At 27.2% G+C, this 16,318-nt stretch overlaps 1 protein-coding gene across 1 annotated transcript; it reads left to right on the plus strand.

Annotated features, from left to right (window-relative positions):
• Positions 1 to 13,876: 13,876 nt before the first annotated feature.
• Positions 13,877 to 16,243, plus strand: LOC145038324 (uncharacterized). The gene is made up of 10 exons (XM_078986721.1): positions 13,877 to 13,977; positions 14,081 to 14,174; positions 14,247 to 14,374; positions 14,514 to 14,598; positions 14,690 to 14,825; positions 14,981 to 15,189; positions 15,271 to 15,391; positions 15,523 to 15,705; positions 15,794 to 15,862; positions 15,935 to 16,243. The coding sequence occupies exons 2-10, from the start codon at positions 14,113 to 14,115 to the stop codon at positions 16,157 to 16,159; spliced, it is 1,218 nt and encodes a 405-aa protein (XP_078842847.1). The 5' UTR covers positions 13,877 to 13,977; positions 14,081 to 14,112; the 3' UTR covers positions 16,160 to 16,243.
• The last annotated feature ends 75 nt before the right edge of the window (positions 16,244 to 16,318 follow it).

The raw sequence follows: 16,318 nt of genomic DNA on the forward strand, positions 1-16,318 counted from the left end.
TCCCGCTACCATCTATGGACATTTTATCCTTATTTTGAAATTTTTTTTTTACCAATTTTGTCATTTGTGATTTTATTTATTTATGTTATTTAGAGTAAATCTATTGTTCAACAGCACCACCTGAAATTAAAATGAAAACCCCAAATCCAGATAATTGAAGAACATAAACGGAAATATTAGGTGTGACAAATGATGGTTGATCGATGGTGGGAGGAAAACAACCACAAAGGTGGAGGGGAAATAATGTCTAAGAATTTGAGAGAGAGAGAGAGAGAGAGAGAGAGCAAAAAACAACATTGGCTTAGGGTTTTCTATCTAGCTTATTCACAATTTTAACTTGGACTTGGTAGAAAATTATAATTGTTTTAGGAGAAAGAACTAATATAATACATTTTGAAATCTTGAGGACAATTGACATCATTTTATTATTATTATTATTTTTAAATTTACTAAATCTTCATAAATATACAAACCATATGGTTATGGACCAAAACTGTAATTTACTCTAGCAATTCATAATTTTGTTTCAAGTAAAAATATTTGAATCATGTAATATCAATGAGGTTTTTATTGTTATTAATAAAATAAACATTAATTAATTAATTTCTTTTAACAACAAACTAAATTTATTAACCAAACTAACAAGGGGTAGTCTGCAAAAAGAAATAACTGGATCAAATCAGATGAGAGTTTTTAAGCCAATGAGACCAACCAAGAGTGAATTTATATGTTTACATGGGGTGTCCATGGACATCCTTTAGTTTCAAAAACTTCTATTTTAAGATTTGACTGATTAAGAGCTTTCGATCCATATAAGGCACGCATCGAAGGACCTTGCCGCGTCCATTATATGGTGTGCATCACGTTTTGTTTGAGATTAAGTCAATAAAACATAATTAAGGGAACAAAACCCAAATGTAAAAAAGATTGGTTAAATATTAGCAGGTTATTGAATTTGACTTTTATATTAACTACTTGCACCACTACTAAAATGATGCATTTTATTTGGTCATATATACGTAAAAAGATTTGTTTAATATTAGCAAATTATTATATTTAACTTTTAGATTAAGTACTTGCACCACTACTAAAATGATGAATTTTATTTGACCATATATGTAAAAAAGATTTGTTAACTATTAGCAAGTTATTATATTTAAGTTTTAAATTAACTACTTGCACCGCTATTAAAATGATGCATTTTATTTAGTCTCACACTCTTACTTACTTACTTACATACACACAGGCGCACAAACACACACACACACACACATATATATATATATATATATATATATATATATATATATATATATATATATATATATAATGAAGTTCAACAACAAACTCAAATTAGGAGAACAAACTAACGAATTCAATAAAAATCTTCAAATTCAATTTATTTTCCGATTGACACCTCATTCGCACTTTCTATCTCCTCTCACATTATCATTAAGTCACCTTTCTCAATCAATTGATGAAACTCAAAAGTTTAATAATGTTTTTGTGAAACAAATATGAAAAAAAAAACAATGCATCAATGAAATGCATAACATTTTTTAAAAAAGTTTACTTGAAAGAAAAACAAAAAGCGAAGTTTGTTATATGTAAATGTAGTTGGGATGGATTCTCAATGGCTCCAATGTCTGTCATTGGTGGCTATTCAATGGCCAATTGGAAAAAAAAACATCAATTTCGTGAGTAAATCCTCTCTCTGTATTGATATAATTTTTTGTTTTTGTATTGTATTTTCAAGAATTTGTTTGATATAGCGATTTTACTCTGTATTCCTATAATCATAAGTAATGCTCCATTTTGATTTCTGTATCAATCATGTCTTGTTACTTGTATGTTAAAAAATCTTTCATGGTGAACATGTCTTTGTAATGATCACAGTGGGTAAGGAACTAATTTTACATGAAAGTTTCCTTAAATATAATTTTATTGCACGCAAACTATTTGTTAAATTGCTCAATTTCTTTATTTGAATCAAATATTGGTACATATTGATATAACTAATTAACAAGTTTCTTAATGTCAAATGCATAATGCTCTCGACTGAACAATAAAGATATAAACATTTTTTCAATTAAACATGCATTAGATTGATGCATATGTTTTTTATTTTTTTTCCAGCATTATATTATTTTTTTTACTCAACTTTAAACATACATAACTTCTTCATATGATCTCGGAACGAAGACATTTATTTCTAGATTCTAGTACTTTGTGTGAGTTTCTTTTTAAGCTTAAAAAACATCTTAATATGTTAAGAATTGAGTGACTTATACAACTCTAAATAGGGGTTGGATTTTTACTTTTTGTTTCAACATATTATAACTTTTTACTTAATTTTGAACATACACAACTTCCTCATATAATGTCAGAACAAGCTAATTTTTTTTTCTAGATTGTAGTACTATGTGTGGGTTTCATTTTAAGCTAAAAAAACATCTTAATATATTAGGAATTAACTGGCTTATACAACTCTAAACAAGGGCTGTTGAGTTTTTTACTTTTTGTTTAAGCATTTTATTATTTTTTTCACTAAACTTTGAACTTACATAAATTCCTCATATAACGTCAGAACAAGATAATTTTTTCTTTCTAGATTGTAGTACTCTGTGTGGACTTCATTTTGAGCTCAAAAAATATCTTAATCTGTTAAGACTTCACCTACTTATATAATTTTGAATATACACTCTTGATATGTGTTCTTTTCTTTTCTTTTTATTTGCATTTGATAAAAACACACACACACACACACATTGGATTATCCTTTTCTGTCCCATTTGATCGAGCCCATATAAACAATTGAAATTTGATGTTATTTATGACCTTGTTAAATTTGATAAAATTCCAAAAATGCCCTTCCTTTCATGCCGTGGGAAAAATTCCCATCAATTTCTTACAATTTGTCCCTATCTTTCCAGCCTCGTAATTACGCCACATAAACTCCGATTTCGACAAACTTTATATCGTTGGAAACCCTGTTAAGAGTACTACAAGTTACATATTAGTGTTTCATCTGAATGTTTGCGGATACAGAGTTATTCAGCCGTGAACATGGAGGTCTGAACGTTTCAACATTTTCATGTGTTTGAACAAGCAACTTCAAACAACCATATTTCATTCGTTACATATCCGTTTTTGTGATTCTTTTTCCCGTGCACTCCTCGTTTTATAGATTATAACTTTACTTTATAAAGTTATATCTAATCAACTACGAATATTGACTTATTATTCTCCAAAGTTGACATTTTTTTGGCATAATCGGTGGAGTTTACAACAACCTATTTCTCATGGATTATCATAGATTTGCTTCAAAGATGGTGTTTTTAGAGTTGATGCAAGCTTACTCTAAAAGTTAATATTTCAATTGATTTATTCGTTTTCATTTTTCTTTTTAACTACATGCACATTTCTTATATTTTCCGAGAGAAATCATACGAGCACTTCAAATTTGATGTGAAGCCAAATATTTTTAATATAAACTCATTATGTGTTATCTTTTCTATTAAATATTTTTATTTTAATATTAATTTTGAAATATAAAGAATATTTTCCTTGATTTGAAATAAAAATTATTATTATTATTTTTAAATTAGTATATATTCATAATATACTTATTCTTATACATATGCATATACTTATTCTTATGCATATGCATGTACTTATTCAAATGCATATGAATATATTTATTCATATACATATACATGTGCTTATTCTTATGTATATAGAGAAATTAAAAAATATCTTTCACATATGTTTTTTTTAAATGTGCATATACACAATTTTTTTGAATATGCATTAAAAAGTCATCTTGTTACGAAAAATTCATTTTTAACATATTAATTTCGAAATATAAGGAATATTTTCACTAATTTGAAAAAAATTATTTATTTATTTTGTATTTTTTTTAAAATTAACTAAAATTATTCTTATATTTTGAAATTAATATTTAAAAAGGTTTTTTTTCAAAAAAATATATTTTAAATGCATATTCATATTTTTTTGTTCATATGTTTTTTTTTAAAAAACATGTGCATATCTACATTAATATATTTTTTTAATTATTATTATTATTATTATTTGTGATTCTCTTAAATATGCATATTACATGGACATGTGGAATTTCGTATTTAAATTCTTTGTAGATAAAAAGTTAATTAGTTCTCTCTCTCTCTCTCTCTCACACACACACACATTTTTATGTACATATTTTTTAGAAAACAAATGAAATGAATCATTAGATGGTTCAAAAAAAAAATCCCTCAAAAAAACACCTTCATTATTCATTTTTAAGTTAATTAAGAAAAAAATTCATTTTTATGATAATTTTAGTGAATATTAATAAAATTATCGTAAAAATGAATTATCAAAATGTTTTTTCGGAAACTTTTTTATGAACCATGATATTTTTTATTCATCTAGTGATTTATATGTCTTGTTCGCCAAAAATATACCGAAAAAAATTCTTACCTTGCTACAATTTTTTTTCCTACCTGATATATATATATATATATATATATATATATATATATATATATATATATATATATATATATATAGTATATATATATATATATATATATATATATATATATATATATATTCAAATGTTTGTAGCATCTACGTGTGCTCGTACATACAAATCTGGACCAACAGATGGAATAAAATCAATGGTCATAATCTGAGGATGTAAGATATTAGAATAAGGTAACATATACCATATAATCACACAAATTTCAACATAAGGGTATTTTGGTCAATTAACCTATATTAAAAAAGAAAAATTTTGGATTTTTTGGGATAATAATTCTCTTAATTTAATAAATCTAGATTTTTTAAATTAATTCAATTTTAATTCTAAAGTAATTCTTTAAAATAAACCGAATTTATTTTGACAGATTATCAACCATAAACTAGTAAGGATATTTCTGATTTTATTCTTACAGAATATAATTCCAATTCAGATATTTGTGATAATTAACCATATTTAAGAATTTTAAATATTCTTCATATATTCAACCTTAAATACAAATTTATACGTATTCTTACAAACTAATAGCCTTATACATTTTTAATATAGTTACATAGATTCTAATAGAATATCAACAAAAATGAGTAAATTTATTAAGAAATAGAATTCTTCAATATACAATCATTGAACAAATTCACTTTATCTTCTTCAATGGTCCAAATAATCCACTTGATTCCAACTATTCTTACGAAAATGTGATGTATTATCGTAAGAATGTAATTCTTCGCAAATATACTTGATGTTGAATTCGATTCCAAGTCTTTCTCTTGTATGATTATTATTAGATTCCTTCTTCAAGTCATTCTGAAAGGATAACATGCATTACTCATTAGTATTACCAATTAAGCAAATATATTTGTTATTAACAAACATTTTTTAAGACATTCTGACAGAATGCATTTATACAAATAAATTCTGACAGAATACAATACAAAATATTCTATAAGAATGCATATACTTTATTCTAGCAAGATGTTACTTAGAGTCTAATAACTATAAATCTTCATACCCAATTAAATTATGATATGTGTTATATTAGTATATTAAAATATTATTAAATGAATGTTATACATGTCATCATTTAATTAGGTAGGAAGATTTGTAGTAACAAAAAATAGGAGAATATTTAATTTCTCAAATCAGATAGTCACTTAACCAGTTTGTTAGAGCTAAGGGTAAATTGGTAATTTTACATTGATGTTAGTAATTATTTTCAGAGTTTATTGGCCTATATTGAATGTTTTTTTCCAAGAAAAATGATATATGCATGGGGAAGTTTGTATGAACATGTTGTTGAATAAGAAATACCTTTACCTTTTTGTAGGACATTAACACATTTTATATTTTCAGAAAATGATTGCAGTGAAGGCTCGAGAAGCGTAAAAAACTTATGATAGTTTAGAAGTTGGTTGAAGTCCATGGAAGGTGCAGACTTGTGCTGCTTTAATAGGTGGTGAGAAGAGTTTTTTCCATAATTATGAAGGTTTTGCTAATTTATGAATAATAATAATAATAATAATAATAATAATAATAATAATAATAATTCTTTTTGCATATTTCTTTTTTGTCCCTTAATTTTGTTTTATTTATTAGAAAAATGTTTTTATTAAGGCTAAATGCAAGAAATGGCAAATTACTGTTAATGATTTCTTAATTATAGCATCTACAATAGATTTAAAGGAATACGATGTAAAGGATATTATTTTCATATTTCCCTCTTAGTTCTTTTTATTCAGAAATGGTCTGCGTATTAGAACTTAGCAATGTATTTTTTTAATCATTTTGGGAAACAACAACATATTTTTTTAGATAACTCAAAGTAGGATGCCCTAATGTGAACATTTCAAAGGTACAATGCTATGTTTATTTTCAAAAAAGTTACTAAAAAGGGAAAGTGTGTAAAATTTTCCAAGCACAAAAAATCACGTAAATTTATTCACGGACTAAAAATCACATAACAATGGGATTCGGTAATAATCAATAAATTATATTGCTATTTAGGGGTAAATAGATCTAATACAATGCTATTGAGAGTAAAACCAAAAAATATATGTTAACATAAATGATCCATGTTCAATTTTATGAAAGAAAGATGCCATGGTTTGAACCTAGCCCCTAAACAAATCTTTTGGTAAAACTATGAGTTATCTTTGTTATCGTCCCAAAATGGTTGTGTCTTATTTATATCATATAAGAAGGTTTGTATTTCAAATATATTTTCTTGACAATGATGGTTGTAATACCCATCAAAGTGGTGAAATTTTAAATGGTTTTAAAACATCCTTAAACTAAAAACAAAAGTCTTTACTCATCAAAAAAAAAAAAAAAGTTTGAAACAAAGTAAAAAGCTATTTGATGCAATTACAACTAAAAGTTGGTAAATAGCATGGATTTAACACACTCCTCCACTCTGTAAATCAAATGGCGGAAAAAAAGAATACGATGAAAAAGGAAAATATATGAAGGTTTCGAACAGATATATAAAAAAACATGAATGGAATTCAAAGTAATTAAGTAATTAAGTAAGACGGTAATAAAAACAAAGAGGAAGAAGATGAAAGGAAATAGTTAACCTAATTGCTTCTACTCACACGAATACAGTGAAGATAAACGATCGATTTCCATATCCCAATCGATCAAGATAAACGATCGATTTCCATATCCCAATTGATCAAACTATCATCATCGATCATCAATCTATATGAAACCTAAAATCCCCAAACGATCGAGTTTCATTGTTGCTGAACTCCTTGATCTCACGTTCTTCATAGAAAAAACTCCACTGAAGATGCTTTGATTTTGAATCGTTTATCCTCCATCAATTCGTTCCCTGGAGTACACCGTAATCGCCGACTTCATCTCGGCCTCCACTGTGGATTGAAGACATGAACAAAGAAGATGATCCCTTGTCGATCAAAATTTAGGTATCATCTGTTTCTATTGTTGACTCCTAACCTTTGTTTGGCCTTTATGAATTGTTTCTGCTTAATCGTTAATTTGATCCTGTTTAGTCACTATATGTTTTCAAAAAGAGTTAAATCCTTGTGTTGATTGTAGGTATAAAAATAAAAACTTGTGTTATTGAAAAATATAGATATTTGTTTGCACTCAACACATTCGATGAAATGCCTCAATGAGAAATATCACATGTTAACTTCACTTTGACTTCATGAATGATGATTTAATTCTAATTTAGGATTCTGAAGAATTTTTTTGGTTATATATTGAGAAACGCATGAGATATTTTTATTTGTGGAAGACTGTAGCCTTTTGAGCATAGAATATAATGTCGGAAACTAGCCGTCTTCCACAGATAATTTTCATAATACAATTTAAATGGATTACATGCTCCTCAGAGGTACATGCTTTAATTTTATTTACTTCTTCTATTGTCATCTTTTGCTCTTATGATATACATGCTACAACAAAAGATCCTCCTGCTTTGTGGTAATTAGTAATATCTATTTGATGTTAGAATTACTAGTAGAAGAGATTAAGAACTTGTTAGAAAGATGGTTTTTGTTTGGACTTGGTGATGAACAAACTTCCTATTAGTAAATAGTTATTATAGAACTAAAATTGTTAAATGTTTGTGAGCTCCTTTTTCAAATATTTAATAATCTTTTTTTTGTCAAACAATATTGGCAGGAAGAAGTTGAAAGAGGCAAGAGAACAATTTATTTGATGGACGCTTCCTTGTTAGAAACATGCAATGCTATTTGACTATATGTTTTGTCTCTCAATTCCTACTCATTCCTTTTAATATAATATTAGTATTAATATTAATATAAATATTCAACAGTGAATTCACACATCCCATATGGATAAAGTATTTAATATTAATATTAATATAAATATTCAACAGTGAATACACATTCTGTTGTACACTTAGTAGGAAATATTGATGGAGATGCAGATGAGTGTGCAGTTTGTGTGGGAACAGGAAAATGTCGTCTTCATTGATTTATATATATTTTTAATTTAACTCTACCTATATTTTTTAAATGTTGTGATGAAAGAAAATCTATAAACAAAGTTTTAATTTTCAAGTAGAATAATTTTTTTTATTTGTATAATCACTCCAAGTTATCAGAGTAAATAGAAACGTTCGTTATGAGTTCGTTTTATCTCATATGTTGTGTCATCATCCTCCTCCTTTATGACAGATTCCAAGTAAACATTATTTGTGTCTTTTTATATTAATTGTTAAAACATTTGATTTTGTATAAATTTTGACGATATTGTAACAAAAATGAAACTTGTGTTTTGAACATTTTGTTTGGAGCTGGTTTCTATGAATATTGGCTGGTGAGGAAATATATTATTTCTGAAGACGGAGAAGTTGATGTTCGAGTTGCAGTCACATTTATTACCCTGGTAGGTTACTATATTCATTAATTAAACTCATATTTCCACAAGTGGTTCATGATTTAATGAATTCTATGTTTTACTTGCATATATCTGAGGCTTGTGCTATCTTTTTTAGAGCACGAAAGACACCCATTTGGTAATGGCTGCAGTGGGGTCTTGTTTGGGTGTATACTACATGATCACGAAGATTGTAAGGAAATTGCCATGTAGGATCTATGCAACCCTCAAAGAGCTCAACCTTGGTGTGATGGAGAAGGAATGAAATGTATCATTCCATTGGAATGGACGATTTCTGAATGAATGTAATTCCTTCCATTTTCTGGAATTTTTGAAAAGGAACAATTTTGTTAGCCCTAAAGTTGCTTATGAAACAACAACTGGTTTGCAGTTACAGTTAGATAAATTTTAATAAATTCAACTATATATATGAGAAACTAATATCTTGCTCTTTGATAAAACTATTGCAAAAAAAAAAAAATCAGATTTTTTAAGAACATTGTTAATACGAGTAAATTTCTATTACCAAAATATAAATGGAAGAACATTGTTAATAAGTGTATGAACTAATTTTTTTAGTTGTAAACCATGATCGTACTTATAGTTGTAAACCAAATACCAATTTTTTATTTATGCTCCAGAAACAACACCATATTTTTAAATTTTAACCCAAAACATGTAACTATATCATATTTTTAAATTTTAGGGTAAATGGCACAAAAAATACTCTTTTTACACGGAAATTTGATTTTGACACCGTGTTTTTTTTGTGTCAATTTTGACACTGTGTTTTTTTTGTGTCAATTTTAACACTGTGTTTTTTTTTGTGCTAATTTTGACACTGTATTTTCCAATTTATTACAATTCTGACCACTTGACCGGTTAACCAGGTTGCATGCTGACGTGGCATGATGACGTGACATGCAGACATGATATGCTGACGTGTCATAATTGAATTTTTTTTCTCACAAAAAACACTAATTTTTTATTTTTTTTTTTCGATTTTGACACTAAGTTTAATTTTTCTTTCAACTTTGACACTATGTTTTTTTGTTCCAAATCGAATATCATTTTTTCCAATTTTGTTCAATATTGACAATTTTCTATTTGCAACCATATAAATATTTTTTAAATACATTTAAACCGTATAAATATGTTTTTTTTCCATTTAAAAACATAGTTTGTATAAATACATTTTTTTTACACTCAAATCATATTTTTATGTATAAATATGTAATAGTTATATAAAAATTGTATTTTATATTAAATATGCAACTTTAAAATGTGTTTGGAGGTTTAGAGACGTGTAGTCGATCAAAACTCGGATATCAAGTTTGCAACCCATCAAATGTTTACATCTTATTAGAAGCCTATGGTTAGTTTGATTCTTATGAAATAACTAATGTTTTGAATGTAAGAAAAAAAACACATTGTAATTAAATAAAAATATGGTTTTTAAATGAAAAAAATATATTTATACGGTTTAAAATGTAATAAAAAAAAATATTTATACGGTTTCAAATGGAAAATAGACAAAACTGAACAAAATTTGATAAATGATGCTCGATTGGAACAAAAAAAACATAGTGTCAAAATTGAAATAAAAAATTAAACTTAGTGTGAAAATTAAAAAAAAATGAAAACTTAGTGTTTTTTGTGGAAAAAAAAATCAATTTTGACACGTCAGCATGTCATGTCAGCATGCAACGTCATCAAAGCTGACACGTCATCATGCCACGTCAGCATGTAACCTGGTTAACCGATCAAGTGGTCAGAATTGTAACACATTGGAAAACACAGTGTCAAAATTGCTACAAAAAAACACGGTGTCAAAATCGAATTTATGTGTAAAAAAAGTGTTTTTTTGTATCATTTACCCTAAAATTTACCCCAAAACATGTAACTATCTTTACAGAAGTTTATTTGCAAATCTATTATTAGTATTACATTTTTTTAATTTCAATGTTGTTATACTTTGTTAACCGTGTGTAGCACACGGGTTGACCTAGTGTTTAAATAAAATTTTGAAAAGAATTGAATCAAATATCCCTAAATTAATGGGATTAAACCGATGAAGGATATCAATGACAAGTAAATATGAGTAAGATTGTGTAGTAATCTTCTCTACTAATAAAACAGTACTAGAAACGCCACCTGGCATTCCCTTAGCCACTCACCCTTGCATTTTCCCGCTCAAAAATTATAAGTGAAGTTCCCACTTCGCCATTCTATTCTCAAAAATAAAACTGTACACATCAGGAAACATAAATCGTCAATCAGTAAATATATAAATCAGGAAATTTCAAATTTAATTCGGTGGAATATTGAAGATCAAATCAATCCCAATAAATCAGGTAATCAATTTAAATTCCATTTTATATCAATCCCAAAAAATCAGGAAATCAGTTTAGGAAGAGATGATATATTTCAATACAATTTCAGAAGTCAATACGATTTTAAGGGTCACGTATTCATCATCAGGTCAGCAAAACTACATTGCTCTTTACCTTTTAGATGTTCTATTTCATCTACATTCTTAATCGATTTCATCACTTTTCCCTATATTTTTTTACCTGTTATGTATAAGAGTTTGATACATTGGTATTTCTTTATGTATATTCTGGTACATATAGTCACGATCTGTGTATGTCGATTTTTGGTTTTCTTAATATGTGTATCTTATATAACTGTATGTGATACATTAGAGTCATAGGACCATTCAATTTCTTCTACACCTATTTGCTTCCTCCAATGATTTGGTCCATCTAAATACTTAATCGTAATTAGGGTATTTGGATGGTTAGACCAATAATTCTTCCATAATGATTTTTCTTACATGACACGTTTTCTGAAAACTTGAAAATACTTTTATCAGTTGGTGGTTTCTTTTAACATCATATTCATATAAACTACAAACCTGTTGAAAAAGTAACTCAAATTATCAATTCATGTGATTTATCAAACCCGTTTAAATAATAAACAAAAAAATTACAAATTTCATTTTAAACTTCCTGTTACACTATATCCTATGTTTAGGAATCTACTCTCAAAGTACAATACTATATTTTGGAATTGATCATCTTTTAGTTTATTTTTCTAAATATATGTTTTATTGTCTATATGTACGTATATGTTTATATCTGTTTTTGAAAAGTATGTTTGCAAGTGATACAATTAAATATATAAATCAATCAGTGCTTTACGATTTCCCTGTTTATATCCTAATTTTTTTGTTAAATATACAGGTTTTTTCTGTTTAGTTTTCGATTTTTAGTTTTTTTCTCATTATATACCCTTAAGGGTATATCAGTAAATATATAATTTTCTCATTGTTTTCTTGGTAACATCTACACTTAAATGATAAACAAAAGAATTGATTATTTCGTCTGATTTATCAAACCGTTTATATAATAAACAAAAAAGTATCAATTTCTTTTTGAAGTTCCTGTTACACTATATCCCATTTTTAGTAATTTATTCTCAAAGAACAATGCTATAATCTGTAATTTATCATCTTTTAGTTTAATTTTCTAAATATATGTGTGGTTGTCTATGTGTGTGTATCTCTTTAAAAATTCTGCAATTTCATCATTTTATGACCCACATTTGCGAAGTTGAGTATTTATTTCCAAAAATGCTAAACTCCAGGGACAATATTTGAAAATTTCTGTTTTCTTCCCCAATTCGCATTCTACTGTGAAATACTTCGCATCTTCATTCTTACACCCTTCGCATCCCTTCGCATTTTAACCTAATTAATCAAATGCGAACCACAAAATTTTCATTCCAGATGCGAACACAGTTTAGTTCTTGAACTCTAAACTTGCGAAATCAAAAATTCATATGTTGAACCCATATGCGAATATTAACCCAATTGACTTCAAATTGATTCACAGATGCAAACACTCGATTGTTTTACTTTCGCAAAATGAGCATCAACAATTCCACAATCGAGTTTTTAAATTCTTGCAAACAACAATTTCACAGTCCTTGACTTCGCGTTTTTCTTCACGAATCATCCCTCAATCATCAATCCAATTGCGAATCAAAACTCATATGTTCTTGCTTTATCGATTCATCGACTACACTCATACAAATGCGAACAATACTCAATTTCAAAATCGATTGAAACTTATAGCAAAGCTAAATCCAACTTCGCATTCAAAGCACACAAGTGTTATTGATTGCATTCATGAAATACTAACAAGATAATATATTATAATACAAATATATATATTTTAGGTGGTGAAATCGTAACAGCCTAACAATTTGGTATGCAACTTTATTAAATCAATAAAAAAAGTTATGCAAATTGGAAAAATAAATAAAAATATATCTTTTGTTGTTTTAATTAAGGAAATAAATATTTTATATGAATACTCACCTGGAAAAACGCATATTATAATTGTCTAATTTAATCGTAACAACCTACCAATGTACTTTCTTCTTGACTGTTTGATTGTTTTTTTCTGTGTGCTGATTATAAATGTCTAATTTAATGTAAATTTTTTTTTTAACTTGCAAGGTACAATGGAACATATTACTCCTATAAAGGAAATTGACTTAATCAAGGACGATTTCACAATTAAAGTTCGGATCATACGTCTTTGGACTCAAAAGTCAAGATTTGATGCGAACGACACATACTCGATAGAAATGATTTTGATGGATGAGGAGGTATAAGATGGATGTATTCAATTATTATTTTTATAAAAAATTATTCATACTCATAAGCAATTATATTATTCATACTCATAAGCAATTATATTTAAATATTTATTATTTCATTTATTTTAGGGAAGGAAAATTCATGCATCATGTGTGAAGAAATGGTTTCCTAAATTCAAGCGCTATTTAAAAGAGGATAGTTCAATTTACATCAAGAAACCTAACGTCGCACCAAATACTTCAAAATTTAAGTTTGCTCATCCGGAATCAAAACTAAATTTTTTATCACGATACAATTGTAAAAGATTGTGAAAACTTTTCTGGATCTGCACATGGCTTTCATTTTGTTGACTTCAATACTATCGTTTCTAACAACATCCTGGAGTCAAACTCTTTTGGTTGGTTTATTTAATATTAACTTTTGCTATATAACATCCTAAATTCTTTCTTCGTATTACAATTTGATATTTTATATTAAATTATATTTCCTTGCTTTTGTAGATATTATTGGACACATTTTTGAGTATGGGCATATGGATACCTCAGAACAAGATAAATCAAAACACAAGATGCTCTTGCATCTTCAAGATATAGAGTATTCACCATTATTACAAACAAGTAATATAGCTTCATTTATATTATTTACAATATTTGTTTATTATTTCAGGGATACTAAGCTTAAGATAACTTTGTGGGGTCATAATGCATACTACATGCATGATTTTCTTGCTAACAATAACAGCCTTGCTCCAGTTGTTGTTATTGTTCAATTTGCCAGGGTGAAGTTTATTAATGGTTTGTAACTATTTTTAACAAGCATAATCTAATATATATATATATATATATATATATATATATATATATATATATATATATATATATATATATATATATATATATATATATTATTCAATAATCAAATTTATTTTGGCAGGTCGTCCTTTTTCATCCACCTACTTTGATGTTAGTAGGGTTTTCATAAACAATGATATCGATGAAATTACAATCTACAAAAACAAGTATTTTCATTTAGAATTTCCTATGTATTATCAGATTTATTTATTTCATACTATAATAAATTTAAATCATTTCTTTGTTGTAAATGAACAGATTGGTCTCTGAAAATGGACAACAACTGTCATCAAGTGGAATTAAAATGATTGCATCAAAACAAGACACAGAACATGATGACTTTCTGAAAAATCATTTGTTTTCTAACATTGAAGACTTGTTTGAACCTTTGGAGGTACTTTACATTATTTTTAAAATTGTTAGTTTAATGCACTTATGTTTTTAAATTTTAAATGTTTTTTCATATTTAGAGTATATTGTTATAACTAAACTAAAATACACTTTCGCAAAATAACATTTATTAACAATGAGCATTATTTTAATATCCAGGAAAAGACAGTCATTATTGTTGGTACTGTTAAGGGAATACGTCAAAATATACGTTGGTATTACCTTGCTTGTAGCAATTGCAAAAAGTCAGCAAAAGAAAAAGAGTCTTCAACTGATAAGGTTGATGGTTCTCATGAAGTGGCCGAAATCGTTACTTATGAATGTGCTAATCTTAAATGCAAAAATATCAAAATTTCGGTTATTCCAAGGTATTAGATATTAATTTTATATAATAATAATATATGTTTATCATAATTGTCTAATATAATATAATTTTATACTTTATTTAGATTTAAAATCCCACTTCGGGTTCAAGACAACACAGGAACATTGACTTTAACTTTATTTGACCAAGAAGCAAAGAAGTTGTTCAAATACACAGCTAAAGAGTTGTATGATAAAAACAAGAAGGTATTATTTTATATTTTAACTTGGCATCAGTTTGGATTTTTTTCAAAAGGTGTTTACAATTGTGTTGGCCTAAAACTTGGCATTATATATTTTACATACAAATTTTCTAATGATATTTATTTACATTTTAGCTTGGCAACAATTTGGAATTGTATCCAATGGAGTTGAAAGTTGTGTTGGACAGAAAGTTGGCAATTAAGATTGATATCACACGTTACAATGTCGATAATAAAAGTAATCTTTATGGGATATCAAGATTAACCGAGAATGCAGACATAATTGATGAATTGGAAAAAAATAATCTTACTCCACAGGTTTTTTTCAACAATTATATTTTGTTTTTTAACACATTGACCCAACAATATCTGACTCAATATCATTTGTTTTCATCTTGTGATGCAGCCTGCTAATTCTGATTCATTCTTGATTGGTTCTTCAGATGTTGGTTCTCATGACACCAAAGTTCTCAAGGTTTTAGTTTTTAAAATATATTTCTCAAATATTTTGTTTTAATTTATAACAACTAACTAAATATTTTTTTAGGATTCTTTTTCACAGACCGGTGAAAATTTAACTCCATGTGCTAGGGACAAGTCAACTGCAACAAGTCCTATAAAATTCATTTCTACACCAATTGAGTTGAAAAGAAACCTTGCTACATGCATAGATATTGATGAAATGGAGAATTTGTCTACTTCTAAATATCCTAGACTGTCACCACCAGATGAACAACCAACTCCTCTTTTGGTACCCAAGAAAGAAAAGTAAATGCATTTTACTTCGACAAACAATCTTACTTCGTGTTTAATTTTGATTTCGCATCATAGACTCCTAAGCCGTTTACGTTTTTATCTTTCTTGGTTTTGAATGTTTTTTTTTTGGGATTTCATGGTTGTCATTTTTGTTTCTTGAAAGTACATTTGGACC

The sequence above is a fragment of the Lactuca saligna genome, chromosome 4 (genome assembly GCF_052625555.1).
Source record: "Lactuca saligna cultivar CGN05327 chromosome 4, ASM5262555v1, whole genome shotgun sequence".
In the NCBI taxonomy this organism is placed as follows: Eukaryota; Viridiplantae; Streptophyta; class Magnoliopsida; order Asterales; family Asteraceae; genus Lactuca; species Lactuca saligna.

Bases quoted from the DNA above. Each gene is read 5' to 3' on its own strand.
- LOC145038324 (XM_078986721.1), top strand. From the start codon at position 14,113: ATGGATACCTCAGAACAAGATAAATCAAAACACAAGATGCTCTTGCAT. The intron at 14,175-14,246 runs GTATTCACCATT...TTATTATTTCAG, and splicing joins TTGCATCTTCAAGATATAGA to GGATACTAAGCTTAAGATAA. The intron at 15,190-15,270 runs GTATTAGATATT...TACTTTATTTAG, and splicing joins AAAATTTCGGTTATTCCAAG to ATTTAAAATCCCACTTCGGG.